General features: G+C 38.3%; 2 protein-coding genes across 3 annotated transcripts; both read left to right on the top strand.

Moving 5' to 3' along the window:
- The first annotated feature begins 629 nt into the window (after positions 1 to 629).
- On the top strand, positions 630 to 7,775 carry LOC120016976 (protein PAT1 homolog 1-like). Its single transcript, XM_038869998.1, has 5 exons — positions 630 to 957; positions 1,987 to 2,132; positions 3,083 to 3,139; positions 4,347 to 4,422; positions 5,220 to 7,775. Exons 1-5 carry the CDS (start codon positions 906 to 908, stop codon positions 7,313 to 7,315), a joined length of 2,427 nt encoding a protein of 808 aa, XP_038725926.1. The 5' UTR covers positions 630 to 905; the 3' UTR covers positions 7,316 to 7,775.
- LOC120016977 (protein PAT1 homolog 1-like) lies at positions 7,519 to 15,584 on the top strand. 2 transcript variants are annotated; one of them, XM_038870000.1, is made up of 5 exons: positions 7,519 to 7,648; positions 9,793 to 10,029; positions 11,081 to 11,137; positions 12,233 to 12,308; positions 12,959 to 15,584. In XM_038870000.1, the coding sequence occupies exons 2-5, from the start codon at positions 9,856 to 9,858 to the stop codon at positions 14,938 to 14,940; spliced, it is 2,289 nt and encodes a 762-aa protein (XP_038725928.1). In that variant the 5' UTR covers positions 7,519 to 7,648; positions 9,793 to 9,855; the 3' UTR covers positions 14,941 to 15,584. The 2 variants fall into 2 exon arrangements, with proteins under 2 accessions (XP_038725928.1, XP_038725927.1); XM_038869999.1 differs by lacking the exon at positions 7,519 to 7,648 and adding an exon at positions 8,754 to 9,032 and having other exon boundaries at positions 9,884 to 10,029.
- The last annotated feature ends 272 nt before the right edge of the window (positions 15,585 to 15,856 follow it).

Genomic DNA, 15,856 nt, shown 5'->3' with positions numbered 1-15,856 from the left:
TTTGATAGAGTACTTTGGCATAGAAAAACAACATCACAGAGTAATATGACACACCTTCTAAGTAGTTGGATGCAAATTCCATACTCTAAGGAACTCTAAACTCTAAGAAATTCCAGAGTCTCAAGATCCCAAAAAAACATAAAAAATCAACCATTAAGTTAACATGTTAACATTTATGTAATAGTTAAATGGGCTGTTGAAAGTTTTTGGGCTTGAACCATTCCCGAGATGGATGAGTGAATAAAAAATGTCATTACAACCATCCTAAAATATTTGTTAAATAAAACGAAATGCAGATGAACATAAGCTAAATAAAAAATAAAGAGTGTTTGTGAAGTAAAAAAGGATGTAAATATTTTCATAACAGATTGATTGCAGATTATGTAATCATTTTTTATTATAAAATACAAATGATTGCACAAAAAATATGTAACAAAAATTATGGGCTAAATTATGTAATAACGTAAACATAAATTATTTCACAAAAAATATGTAACAAAAATAAATTATGGGCTAAATTTTATTTTTATTTTTATTTTAGGTTCTGATATTGCGTCCATATGCCGTGTATGTGCCCATGTGTCCAATCCATGGTTAGTGATCTATCGATGTTTTAATAAAAAGTCGGTCTTCCTGCACAAAACTCCATATCCCTCTCTCTCCGTGTGGGAGAGGTTTCCTTCCAATCTTCTTTCTCCCCAAACAAACCCCAACAACCCCCCTCAAGTTTACACGCCATGCCATTCCCTTCCTTCCAGCTCCTTTAACGCTAACCCTAGAATCACCCAATCCTCTGCTCCCGCTAGGGTTTTATCATATCTAGCGTCACCCGTACGTAGCCTTCTTCGATTTCGTTCCTTTTATTACATCTAGAGCTTTTCTCTTCTTCGGTTGGTTATGTAAACATGGCGAGATCTGATAGCAAAGTTATGACGGACGTCACTGAAAGCTCATCAGGTCAGCTCACCCTTTCTTGCGTTTGAAGTGTTTTTCTTTTGGGGATAGAGGTCCTTCATTGTTCGAATTTATGATCGGTTTCGTTTAGGTCAAGTTTGATACAGAGAGAATGAGAGAAAGAGAGAGCAAAAGAAAAGTAATCTGGCTTCTCTTGAGGGGTTTTTTTGGTTGTCAGGAATCGAGAGTGACTATAAGATGAGATTCAAGATTTTCGACTGCTTTCCTTTCTGTTGTCTTTTCTCTCTATCTCCCTTCACAGCCAGGCAAATTTTACTAGATACTAGGTTAGGTTTAAATTGGTTTTTGGGTTGTGTTTCGTATGTTAATTTCCTACGTTGGAATATTGTTTAATAGAGATCAGAGCTGATTTTGGTTGGCAGGAGCACGTTCTTCGCTGATTTTCTTGTGTGTGAACCCCCTTTCGCTGTAAGCAGTGCATCGCTAGCTTATGTTATTCAAAGAACCAACTGATAACTTCTAATGTTTTGACCATTGTGGAATCATTACATGAACTTCGTAGAATCAAGAAATGATGCATAGTCTAATTTGGCAGGGAGGAAGGCCATTTGGCTTGTTTTTGGAATAATCAGAGCATTTTGTTTTGTTGTCTTGTCATATTTCTTGCCTTTTTTTGTAGTTGTCTGATTGTCTCTGCACTATCTTTCTGCTCTTTAATAAAATATCTTTGTGCGTCAAGGGAAAAAAGTTCATTTTGGTGTCAATTGAGCTGCATTTTGATTTTGGTGGAAGACTGCAGGTTAATTGAGTTGTATGTATAAGTTAATTGTGTTGTATATACATTGACATACTTAGATTTTGAGTTGGTGTTTGTCTGGCATATAATGCTGTACACTGATGTATCTTAGCTTAGACTTTAGAGCATTTTTTTTTGAATGAAACTTAGAGCATGAATCCTGTTTCATTTTTATGTCTATTACAGTTAACAGTTGCGTATGTGACCATGATTGTGTTTTGATATGGGAAAACCCTAAACTTACTAAATACCCGCATCTTCATTGATCAATGCAGATGCTCTCTTTGATGCTTCACAGTATGCGTTCTTTGGGAAAAATACTGTGGAAGAGGTTGATTTGGGAGGTCTGGATAATGATGCTGATGATCCTGTATTTGGATCCGTCAATGACGATGAGTACCATTTGTTCAATAAAGATGAGGTAAGATTTGTGCGCTTTTATGTATAATATATAATAAACCATATGGTCAAGGTTACCGTGATTTATGTTGACCATCATTCATTAGTTGTTCTAGATTTATCATCAGCTATGGGCTTGATTCTAAGTGAAGTTCTTGAAAAATGTTTGCAACCCTGCGATTTTCATGTTTTTCCTAAATGAGGAAGAAAAATTGGGTCAAAATAGACTGCCATTTGGAGTATATCAACAAGTTATGGTTGAAGGAGGAGATTCTGTATTCTTAAGTGCTAGGGCATTACATGTCAGAACTTGTGGGGTGCATAGACTTTGGACAATGAGTTCCTTTTGTTTTAGTTATACAATGAAGATAGTTATGGGTTTAGGTTGGCCAGGTACAAAGCTCGTGTTGCTGATTGTGTCACTCAGTTTAATTGTCGTCAGTCATGGAGTGTCACTTTCAATCGAAATGCTTTTGACTGGGATTTGGAAAGAATTCACATGTTTTAGACGTTTTATAAAGTTTCCATTGACACAGGGAAGGAAGATTCCGTTTTCTGGTGCAAGTCTAGAGATGGGGTGTTCATTCTAAACAGTTTCTATAGGAGTCTCTCCTCTGAAAATGATAACATGGCCAATAGGCCCAATACAGAATTCCATGGATTTGATATTGAAAAATAGCATTCTGGCCTTCTGGGGAATGGTTGTCGGTACTTGTTCAAATTACAACTTGATTGATCAACCTCACATACCTAGTTGTTCTATAGTTTCTTTCATCATTTTTGTGTATAGACCAATGCTTGTTAGAATACACTTGAGGTAGGATGAAGTTAATCTTCGTACTTGGTTATGAAACCTCAATTTCTTAATAGTCAACTGCCTTTTGACAATTATGGACTCATATTAAAGCATTTACTTGATTTACTGTAATTAAATTGGCATGTATCTCTGACATTTTTCTTCCATATTCTCAGGGTGTTTGTATTGGATCATTAGCAGATGTGGATGATCTGGCAACTACATTTGCAAAGGTCGGCTTCTTATCTTAACTTTTATAATAATGCTGTTTGCGATGAATTAATGATGATGCTGCAGTTTTTGCCAGTCTGCATTTGATTATTAATTCGATGTTGAATACCTTTTCATCTATAAAGGTTTTAATTTATGTCAAGTCAGTGGCGGAATTGCTGGGATCTCTTGGTTTCTGTTGGAGTTGTGTTCTAATTTGAGCAACCTGGTGGTGGTAGTTTGGGGCAATGCCCATTGGGGAAACCCAAAAGTTTCACCCCCGTAAAACTGTTTGCAACCTATGTTATGATTCAATGATTGACTCACAAAACTTTGTTACTAAGGTTAATTGGGTAATAATTCTATCTGTTGTTTCGGGACAACCTAATATTTTGTTGGATTGATTATGCATGCTGGATGCAAGGGTAGTTATTAATTGGTATCTTGTATCTGTACCTATTAGTAGGATTATCATTGAGTTAAGTAGATTTTGATCTGATTACTTAGGTATGTAAGAAATTGGGTATTGATGTTTTTAAACTTGATTTACTAAGTAAGTACTTGATCATACAATTTATACGTTTTACGCACATATATTCTAATCGTTACAACCCAATTCGATCACTTATGTTAGATTAGCTTAATTAAGACAAGCATGATATTTTCATCAATGTTAGAGGGACCAATGCACCTATAAATAGAATGACATCTATACGTCCTCCATCCGTCAAACATCAAAATAAGTCTCTAAGTACCCACTTTTTCCAATAAAAAAAAGCAAGATATGAAAAGTAGAATGGTTGGAACAAATTACCTCCAGTTGCTGAGTTCTTTGCAGAAAGCCGAACCTTCAGCTCGTTTATAGTAGAACAGGGTAATGTCCGTTTCATACCCATTATTTGCAGTATTTACGTATAAGTTTGTATTAGCCCTTTATGATTAATAAATTAGCATTTAATGCATGCTTCGAAATCACGCATTTTAAGCGTTGTACTAGTTTTCCCTTGCGTCAACTGTTGTTGGTGCAGAGTTAAATCATTGTGTTGTATTATGGTTTACATATTGAAATAAGCTACACCAAGCATAGAGTTTACTTGGTCTGTCTCATTGATGTGGTTGCTCAGCTGATGCTGTTTTCTTCCTTTTTATCCTTTCTGCCATATTTTCGAGGTTCTTGGGATGCTTATTATAGCTACTTCGTGAGTTTTGAATTTTGTTCCTGCTGCACAGTTAAACAGAGTTGTCACGGGACCAAGAAATCCTGGAGTTATTGGAGATAGAGGTTCTGGATCTTTTTCAAGAGAAAGTAAGTTAAATTACTACACTCCTGTTTTTCATTATTTTGAGGGAGAATGTTTTGATTTATTGTCATCTTACTGGGAGCCTTAGATGATGATGTACTGGGGAAAAGGGTCTATGGCAAAATTACTGCAGTTTGTATGTTAGTATTTTCTATGTGTATTTGAGCTGCCTTTCCTATGACCCTCTGAAATGCAGCACTTGCTTGATTATAGCTCTTTGCCTAGTGAACCTCTATAATAAATAATTATTCTCTATTGGTGTATGATAGCGTGCTTATGTAAATCAATTTTGTTAATGATAATGAAGTTCTTTGGAGGAAGGGTGGACGGCAAACTGGTATCTTTCTCAAATTATCTATGCTCCAACTTTTCAGTAGCATCTAATATCAAGCATTCATCTATCGTTACTTACCTACTACAACACTTGCAATGAGTGGGTTATCATTTATCATCTTCAATAGTCAAAGTTTGACACCTAATCGCTTGGAGTCCATGTCAATCCCCCCTCCTCCATCAACTTGGCTATGATTTTTTCTTTCTGAATAATGGAATCCCTAATACTCTAGTAGAGTTGAGGAAGAACTCCCTGAAATGCTAGTGTCTCATACATCAATATGCTGTGTTCTTTTCGGTTCCTTTTTCTTTTTTCCACATCTTCTTCCATTTTCTTTTTTTTTTTGGGTGGGGGAGGGGGTGGTTGATTGTCTGCTGTCAGATTAGAAGTAATATGAGGTTTTGTAGTACTCACATCTGCAGTAGTAATTTTATGTATGCGCTCTCTGAGATTCACTACTGCTTTCAGGTTCAACTGCTACTGACTGGGCACAAGATGGAGAAGTTGTTAGCTGGTTGGATCAGCAAATGCCTTGCCTGGAAGATGCTCTGGAGCTCAAGAGATGGTCATCACAGCCACAACCTTCCTTTGCTCATTTCAGTGAATCGAAGCCCCTGTACAGAACTTCCTCATATCCAGAGCAGCCACCACAGCTGCATCGCTATTCAAGTGAACCAGTTCTGGCATTGAAATCAAATTTTACATCTTTCCCTCCTCCTGGTAGCAGATCCCAGCAAGCTTCACCGCAGCACGTGAATATTTCTTCCCTTTCCGGAGTATCAGGGTCACCCTTCTCTGCTCCAAACTTCTCCCCATTATCCAACTCTAACCCTCATCTTTCTGGTTTACATCATGGGTTGGACTATGGTGGAAATGTTCCCCAGTACAGCTCTCCTGGACTTTTGTTAAACAGCAGAGCACAAAGCCATTGGCTTAACAACAGTGGCCTATTACATGGAGATCAGTCCAGCGTCTTGCATAATATATCGCAACAGCAATTGTCTCGCAATAATGCCCTATTTTCATCTCATCTATTTTCATTGCAGCAACAGCAACAGCAACAGCAGAGACTGCATGCTTCACTTCAACCATCTTTGGCACATTTGGCAGCAATGCAATCCCAACTATATCATTCTCATTCTGCCCCATCACAAAGAATGATGGTTGGTTTGACTGACCGGGTTCAAAAACCGAAATCATCTCATCGAGGGAGACATCGGTCTTCTCTTCATGGCTCTGATATTAGTAGTCAGAAGAGTGATAGTGCATTGGTGCAATTCAGGTCCAAGTATATGATGGCCGAAGAGATTGAGAGCATTCTTAGAATGCAGCATGCTGCTACTCATAGCAATGACGCATATATTGATGATTATTACCACCAAGCTCGCCTTGCTAAAAAATCTGCCGGGTCCAGGATAAAGCACCATTTCGCCCCAGCCCACCTGAAGGAACTGCCCTCTCGGGGCCGCAACAGTGCTGAACATAATCCTCATGCTGATGCACTTGGGAGGATTCCCTTGACTTCCATTCGCAGGCCTCGTGCTCTTCTTGAAGTTGACCCTCCTCCCTCAGGTTGTGGTGCTGGAAGTTCTGAGCAAGCAATCTCTGAAAAGTCCTTGGAACAGGAACCAATGCTTGCAGCTAGAATTACTATTGAAGATGGCCTTTGCCTACTTCTCGATATAGATGACATTGACCGGTTCTTGCAATTTAGCCAGCATCAAGATGGTGGGGCCCATCAACGGCGTCGACGGCAGGTGCTGCTGGAAGGGTTGGCAGCATCACTTCAGCTTGTTGATCCACTTGGCAAAAGTGGCCACACTGTTGGCCTGGACCCCAAGGATGATATTGTGTTCTTGCGATTAGTCTCTCTCCCAAAGGGAAGAAAGCTCATTACCAGGTTTCTGCAGCTTCTCTTTCCTGGTAGTGAACTCACCCGAATTGTTTGTATGGGCATTTTCCGTCACTTAAGATTTTTGTTTGGTGGTCTTCCTTCGGATATGGGAGCAGCTGAGAAGACTAATAATTTGGCAAAGACAGTTACTGCATGTATTAATGGCATGGATCTTCGTGCACTTGGTGCTTGTCTTGTCGCAGTTGTTTGTTCAACAGAGCAGCCGCCGTTGCACCCTCTTGGAAGCCCTGCCGGGGATGGGGCCTCTGTTATTTTGAAGTCTCTACTTGACCGGGCGACTAAGCTGTTATCTGATCCTCAGGCTGCCGGCACCTTTAGCTTGTCCAATCAGGCCCTCTGGCAGGCATCATTTGACGAATTTTTTAATATCCTTACTAAGTATTGTGCGAATAAATATGAAACTATTTTGCAATCAGTCTATGCTGACAACCAGTCAAGTGCAGAGGCTATTGGTTCAGAAGTAACTAGTGCAATAAGTGATGAAATGCCTGTGGATCTTCTGCGATCAAGTCTGCCGCACACAAATGAAAGCCAGCGGAAGCTTCTATTAGATTTTGCTCAGAGATCCATGCCTGTTAGCGGATTCAACAATCATTCTGGGACAAGTGGCCGGATAAACTCTGAATCAGTTTTTAAGGCCTCGGTTTAATCTGTTTTATTCTCTCCGTCTCTCTTACTTGTCTTGAATAGAATTATTAAATGTTGATTCTCATTCTGATGAATATATAGTATTGCTAAAACATGTATCATGATGGAAACTTATCGAGGGGAGTTGGTGACCAGAAGTTTTCTTTCTGGGGAGCTTTATTTTGATGCTCTTTGTTGAAAACTCCAGAAAACTGGAAGTGGGAAGGATAGGGGATAGCATGTACAGGTTGTCGTAAAGAACATTAGGATTCCTCCTTTTGTGTTCCTCTCGGTTCACAATTGTGATTATTTGTTTGAAGGGAAAGGGATAGTGCTAGTCGTGCATCTGTTGGGAGTCTTGTATTTCTGGGGAAAACAGTTCCTTTAAGGAGGTTCTCTGATCTTTATCAATATGTAATAATCTCTTAAATTCTTGAAGCACTTAGATAAGGTACTTGTAATTTGTTGTTGATTTTCTCTTATTTTCTACTTTTTTTCTTCGGTCCTTGTCCTTGGTGTGTTTTGGACCTTTTGGTGGTCAAATTCCTGAGTTTTGCTTACCTTGTGCACTTGAGCATATCGATTCATTTCATGTTATAATACTTTGATTTTGTAGATTGATTAAGAACTAAGCGCATGAAACACATCGACATTTTCAGATATATATATTTTTTAATAACTTGGAACTCGCTTACAAGGAAGATTCCACCTCCTCCATGGAGGAGTTGAGATTTGCCTAGTGTGTGAAGGTAACACCTAGGTAATATTCGTACACGTTGAGCTATGTAATGACTCATATCTGTCCAAAAGGTTAATATCGAAGGGGATGCTTTAGTGGTGGTTAATGCAATTAAGCAGCCTAATTTGGTTGCAGAGTGGGCTATTGAGTATCTGATTGCTGAGGCCCTACGCAAGCTTGATAGGTTTCATTCTTGGTCCATTATCAAAATTCACAGGTGTCGAAATACTTTGGCAGACTCTCTCGCCAAATGGGTCGCTGCCAAAGCTTTGTCTGGTGGCATTCTCAAACACATGTTCCGAAAACTTCAGTTTTGGTTGTATAATGTCTTGATCCTCCTGATCATAATTTTGTAATTAATCTTAGTCAGTTGTAATCCTTTGTTTGTCGGACAAAAAAAAAACCATATTAACCATCTTTAAGATCCTTTATTTTGTCATTTTTAGATCTTATGTTATAAGTATAAAGTAACAACATGAACTAACTTTATCATATTTAAAGTTTACAAAAAAATTTATCATATTTAAATAAAAAAAGGTTCGTTAAAATTTATAGAAAAGTATTATATTCCCTAAAATAGAAAAGAAAAGTATTATATTGCTTTTTTATACATAAATAGTCACGAATCACGATATTGTTACTTAGTGGAACAAAATAAATAAATAAAATTATTAAAGTTTGAATTTTACTTTACAGATTTCCAATAATTGATGGTGTGGAGTGGGACTCTCGCTACAAATCTCCCAAAAAACTCAATATCGAGGTTTCCTTTCAAACAAACCCTATCGACCCCCTCTAGTTTACACACCATACCAGTCCCTTCCTTCCACCTCCCGCTCCCGCTAGGGTTTTATCATACATAGCGTAAACTGTGCGTAGTCTTCTTGGATTTGGTTTCGTTTTTTTGATTACATCTAGAGATTATCATCTGGATTGGTTTATGTAAATATGGAGAGATCTGATAGCAAAGATTTCAAGGACCTCACTGGAGGTCCATCAGGTCAGTTCACTGTTGTTTTTTGGGTTGCAAGTTGTGTCTCTTTTAGGGATAAAGGTCATTCGTTGTTCGAATTTGTTATCGGTTTTGTTGAGGTTTAGTAGGATGTACAGAGAACGAGAGAGAGCAGAGGACCTGTGATTTGAATTCTCTTAAGTTATTTTGTGATTATCAGGAATCAAGAGTGATTATAAGAGGAGATTGAAGATTTTCGGTTGCTTTCCTTGCTGTTGTTTTTTCCTTGGTAGCCAAACTAATTTTATCAGATACTGGTTAGGTTTTTGTGTTTTTGAGCTGTGTTTCTGATGCTAATTTCATATGGTTGGAATATTGCTTAATCGAGATAAGAGCTAATTTCATATGGTGTGAATTTACCTCTGTTGCCGTAGGCAGTGCGTCTCTAGGCTCTAGCTTTTGTTGTTGAAAGAACTAACTGATAATTTCTAATGTTCGACTATTATGGAATCATTACACGAACCAAGTTGAATAACAAAATGACGCACGGCCTTATCTGGTAGAGATGAAGTACATTTTTTTTTTGGAATAATAATCAGTTCATTTTGTTTTGCTTTTTAACCATATTTCTTGGTTTTTTGTGCTACAAGGAAAGAATGTTAATTTCCAGAGTCAACTGAGCTGCACTTTTACTCATGCATTTGGATCTTGTGGTAGTTAATCACTTAATTGAGTTGTATATACGTTGACATACTTAGATTTTGTGTTTGTGATGTAGCTTAGAATATGAATTCTGTTTCATTTTTGTGTCTAGTACCTTGTGTGTGCTTGCATGATTAAGTTTTGATATGGGAAAACTCTAAGGTACTATATGCCCACATCTTTGTTTATCAATGCAGATGCACTCTTTGACGCATCACAGTATGCATTTTTTGGGCAAGATGCTGTGGAAGAAGTTGATTTGGGAGGTCTGGATGATGATGGGGATGATCCTGTGTTCGGATCTATCAATAATGATGATTACCATTTGTTTGATAAAGATGAGGTAAGATTTGTTTGCTTTCATGTATTATATAATAAACTATATGATCAGGCTTACTGTGATTTATGTTGACCATCATTCATTAGTTCTAAACCTTTCCTTTCATCAGTTGGAAAGGTTCTAGGAAATGTTTTGCAACCCTACGATTTTCTTTTCTTTTCTTTTTTGGCTAAACAAGGGAAAAAAGTGTCAGAATTACACCATTTCGGAGTCTTATCAACAAGTTATGGTTGTAGGAGTGTTTTCTAAGTGCTAGGGCATTACATGTCAGAACTTGTAGGGTCATAGACTTTGGACTATGAGTTCCTTTTTTTAGTCATCTATAAGTTACTTTTGTTTTAGTTATACACTTATACTATAAAGATAGCTATGGGTGAAGGAAAGAAAAAGGAGGAAACTAAACGAGAGAGAGAGAGAGACAAGATTATTACAAGAAGCATAGAAGTCTGTTGAACAAAACTAAACATACCCATATATTATTTCCTATTCATATTATTGTTTCTTTTATCAATGGTTTCCTGTGGAAGTCTTACCATCCTCAGTTCCTCACCCACCTCTAACCCACTGCTTTGTACTAAAGCTAGTAATTTAATCATCAAGCCCACCTCCACTTTGTGTGGAATCCTAATTATATTATGGTTTTATAGGAAACCCTCTTGAGGTTGGGAGCTAGCCAAGCATGCTCGTTCTCAGCAACATTTTTCAATGAAGAATTGGCTTTCTTGGGTTTTAGATTATTATGCTTAGATTTTGAGAAAAGAACCAATGGATTTGATATTGAAAAATAGCATTCTAGAGAATGGTTTTCGGTACTTATTCATTCGAGTTATAACTTGATTAAACAATCTCACATACTAGTTGTTCTGTAGTTTCTCTATGATTTTTGTGTAGAAACCAATGCTGTTAGAATACGCTTGAGGTAGAAAGAGTTCATACCCTTACTTGCGAAGGCAACCTCAATTTATGAATAGTCAACTGGCTTGTGACAGTTATGAACTCATGTACTGTAAATAAAGTTGCATGCATCTCTGACATTTTCCCTCTATGTTCTCAGGATTTGGGTATCGGATCATTATCTGATGTGGATGATCTAGCGGCTACATATGCAAAGGTCAGCTTCTTATCTTAACTTTTATAATAATGCTGATTGCAATGAATAAGTAATGATTCTGTAGCACTCGCTAGTCTGTTGGAGCTGTGTTATAAATTGAGTAACCCAGTTGTTGTGCTCTGGGGCACTGCCCATTGAGCAACCCTAAAGTATTGTGATTGCAACCTATGTTATGATTCAATGATGGAGGCTCAAATCTATGTTACGATGGTTAATTGGTAATAATTACATCTGTTGTTTTGGGATGTCCTAATACTTTGTTGGCTTGATTATGTATGCAGTATGCTGCACGCAGGTGTAGTTTTTTTTTATCTGTACCTTTTAGTAGGATTATTAATGAGTAAATAGATTTGGATCTGTAACAAATTGGATGTTGATGTATTTCTACTTGATTTGCTGAGTACTTGATCAAACAATTTGTTGAATATCTTATATACACTTAGCTTTATAATATAATTGTTTAAAATATTAGATAAATACATCACATATTTACGTAATAATCTATGTCAGTATGTGTGATTTTAATAGTTAGGGGTGCGCAGATTGTTTTTCTTTGGAAAAGCGCACCAAATGACTACAATCAGTTACAATAGATTAGCTCAATTACACCAATCATGATATTTATATCAACCTTACAGGGTCCAGTGCAATTATAGAAATAATGAAATATATGTCTTCCATCCTTTAAAACATCAAAACAAATCACGAAGTCTTCAAAAACCCTCTTGACCCACTTTTTCTAAATGAACCAATATAGGAAAAGTAGAATGGCTTGAACAAGTTACCTCCATTTGCCTTTAGCTCATTTATGGCAGAGCTGGTACTGTCCATTTCATTCCATTATTCGCGCTATTTATGTGTATGTTGGTATTGCATTTAATACATGCCTAAAAGCAGAGTTGAATCATTCATTCTGTTGTATTATGGTTTACATATTGAACTGAGCTACACCTAATATAGAGTTTACTTGATCCGTGTCAATGTTGTTGCTCAGCTGATGCTGTTTATCTTTTCTGCCATAAATATGGGTTTTTGGGATGCTTATTAATTATTATAGCTACTTCGTCGGTTTTGAATTTTATTCCTGTTGCACAGTTAAACAGTGTTGTCACGGGGCCAAGAGATCCTAGAGTTTTTGGCAATAGAGGTTCTGGATCGTTTTCAGGAGAAAGTAAGTTAAATTATAGTACTCCTATTTTTCATCATCGTGAGGGAGAATGGTTTGATTTCTTAGATCTGTACTGTATTTCTTTCCCTAAAAGTTGTGTCTGTCAATGCTTTTGGTGACCTTTCCTGCCTGTAATATATTATACTTCCCTGTATAATAATTGTTGTTCTCTATTGGGAGACTATAGTGGTGTTTTTATGAATCAATTTTGTTAATGGTAATAAACTTCTATAGTGGAATGGTGATGCCAAGCTGGTACCCTTCTCAAATTATCTATGCGCTCACTTTTCTCTCAGATTTAAAATCAAGCATTCTTCAATTACTTACCTATTACATCAACTACAATGAATGTAACCATTTATAGCAAGTGGTAACTTAAGCCTAATCGCTCTGAGTCCATGTCAATCCCCTTTCAACTTGACTATGATTTTTGCTTTATTTTTACCCTAAAGGCTCTTAATCCTTAGTGCCTTTAAATGTGCTGTGTGCTTTTCTTCTTCTTCTTCTTGTTTTTTTTTTGGTTGGGAATGGGGAGGGTGTGGTTGGTTGTCTGCTGTCAGATGTGAAAGTAATGTGAGCTTGGTAATGGTAGGACTTACACATCTACAGTAGTAGTTTCGGGTTTGTCATTCTAGATTCACTACTTCTTGCAGGTTCATCTGCCACTGATTGGGTTCAAGATGGAGAACTTGGAAGCTGGTTGGATCAGAAAATGCCTTGTATAGGAGATGCACTGGAGCTCAATAGATGGCCATCACAGCCGCAACCTTCCTCTACCCATTTCAGTGAATCGAAGCCTCTGTACAGAACTTCCTCGTATCCGCAGCAGCCACCGCAGCCACCCCAGCTGCATCATTACACAAGTGAACCGGTTCTCATATCGAAATCAAATTTCACATCTTTCCCTCCTCCTGGTGGCAGATCTCAGCAAGCTTCACCACAGCACCCGAATATTTCTTCCCTTTCTGGTGGATCAGGGTCACCCTTCTCTGCTCCAAACTTCTCTCCATTTTCCCTCTCTAACTCTCATCTGTCTGGTTTACATCATGGGTTGGACTATGGTGGAAATCTCCCCCAGTACAGCTCTCCTGAACTTCTGTTTAATAGCAGGGCACAAAACCATTGGCTTAACCACAGTGGCCTATTACATGGAGATCAGTCCAGCCTCTTACATAATATATTGCCACAGCAATTATCTCGCCATAATGGCGTATTTTCATCGCAGCAGCAGCAACAACAGAGACTGCATGCTTCACTTCAACCATCTTTGGCACATTTGGCAGGAGTGCAATCCCAACTTTATCAGTCCCATCCTGCACCAACAAATAGAATGACGTTTGGTTTGGTGCAATTCAGGTCCAAGTATATGACGACTGATGAGATAGAGAGTATTCTTAGAGTGCAGCATGCTGCCACTCATAGCAGTGACCCATATACCGAGGATTATTACCACCAAGCTCGTCTTGCTAAAAAATCTGCTGGGTCCAGGATAAAGCACCATTTCTCCCCATTTCACCTGAAGGAACTTCCCTCTCAGGGCCGTAACAGTGCAGAACAGCATCCTCGTGCACAGGCTGATGTACTTGGGAGGATTCCCTTGACTTCCATTCGCAGGCCTCGTCCCCTTCTTGAAGTTGACCATCCACCCTCTGGTTCTGGTACTGGAAGTTCTGAGCTAGGAGTCTCTGAGAAGCCTCTGGAACAGGAACCAATGCTTGCAGCTAGAATCACTATTGAACATGACCTTTGCCTACTTCTTGATATAGATGATATTGACAGGTTCTTGCAATTTAGCCAGCAACAAGATGGTGGGGCCCAGCTACGGCATCGGCGGGAGATGCTGCTGGAAGAGTTGGCTGCATCACTTCAGCTTGTTGATCAACTTGGCAACAGTGGCCACACTGTTGCCCTAGGCCCCAAGGATGACATTGTGTTTCTACGAATAGTCTCTCTCTCAAAGGGAAGAAAGCTTATCAATAGGTTTCTCCAGCTTCTCTTTCCTGGTAGTGAACTCACCCGAATTGTTTGTATGGGCATTTTCCGTCATTTGAGATTTTTGTTTGGCAGTCTTCCTTCAGATTTGGGAGCAGCTGAGACTACTAATAATCTGGCCGAGACAGTTTCTGTTTGTATCAATGGCATGGATCTTTGTGCACTTAATGCTTGTCTAGTCGCAGTTGTTTGTACAACAGAGCAGCCGCTGTTGCGCCCCCTTGGAAGCCCTGCTGGGGATGGGGCCTCTGTTATTTTAAAGTCTCTACTTGATCGGGCGACTAAGTTGTTATCTGATCCTCAGGCTCCCGGCACCTGTAGCTTGTCAAATCGGTCCCTCTGGCAGGCATCATTTGACAAATTTTTTGATATCCTTGCTAAGTATTGTGTGAGTAAATATGAAACTATATTGCAATCAGTCTATGCTCAAAACGAGCCAAGTGCAGAGGCTATTGGTTCAGAATTAACGAGTGCAATAAGTGATGAAATGCCTGTTGATCTCCTGCGATCAAGTCTGCCACACACAAATGAAAGCCAGCGGAAGCTTCTATTAGATTTTGCTCAGAGATCCATGCCCATTAGTGGATTCCATACTCATTCTGGGACAAGTGACCAAATAAACTCTGAGTCAGTGAGAAGTTAAGAAAGAAGCAAAGGTTATGTGAAAGCCATACAGTGATGCAAATGGTATTTGCTATCCTCTTCTATGGATGGGGAAAAGGTGAGGTTGCCCATGAATGGATATACTTTGTTGGGGGTAGATGCAAAGTCATATCCATAATGCAAGTCAGTTTTGAGTCCTCAGTTAATCAGTTTAGTTTGTTTAATTACAGTCTCTTTTACCATCTTAATTAGAATTCTTAAATCTTGCTGCTCTTTCTGATGATATATAGTGTTTTTCTTGAACGTGTATCATGATGGGAGTTGATGACCAGAAGTTTTCAATCTGGTGAGCTTTATTTTGGTGCTCTTTGTTGAAACTCCAGACAACTGGAAGTGGAAGGATACGGGATAGCATGTACAGGATTGCCCTAAAGAACATTTAGGATTCCTCCTTTTTGTGTTCCTCCTTTTTATTCCTCCTAGTTCATTGCGGGGCAGTAGTGAATTGTGATTTTTTCTTTGAAGGTTTCGTTTTAGTCGTGTATGTGTTTTGAGTCTTGTAATTCTGGGAACAACCCTTCCTTTTAAGGTGGTTCTCTAATAATTAATCATTATGTAATAATTTTTGCATTTTTGAAGCATATGGATTCTCTTAGATAATGTACTGGTTATATTCCATGTTGATTCTCTTCTTTTTTTTTTTTTTTTTTTTTATTTTCGATTGTGTTTTTGGGTCCTTGTTGTGTATTGGTAGTCAAATTTTATTTCCAAAGTTTTGATAACCTTGTGCCCTTTCAAAGAAGGTTGTACTGGTTTTCCCCCCTACTGCATATCACCCAATGAACATGCAGACAATAATGTCCGTTCTGAGCATGTGATGATGAAGCTTGTGTGCAATTTATTGAGAATTTGTGAAAAGATGCTATTGTTTGGGACCGTTACGGTTGATTTTATTG

The sequence above is a fragment of the Tripterygium wilfordii genome, chromosome 15 (genome assembly GCF_013401445.1).
Source record: "Tripterygium wilfordii isolate XIE 37 chromosome 15, ASM1340144v1, whole genome shotgun sequence".
Lineage (NCBI taxonomy): Eukaryota > Viridiplantae > Streptophyta > Magnoliopsida > Celastrales > Celastraceae > Tripterygium > Tripterygium wilfordii.
Note: the sequence above shows the minus strand (reverse complement) of the source record. Positions and strands in the feature narration are given on the sequence as shown.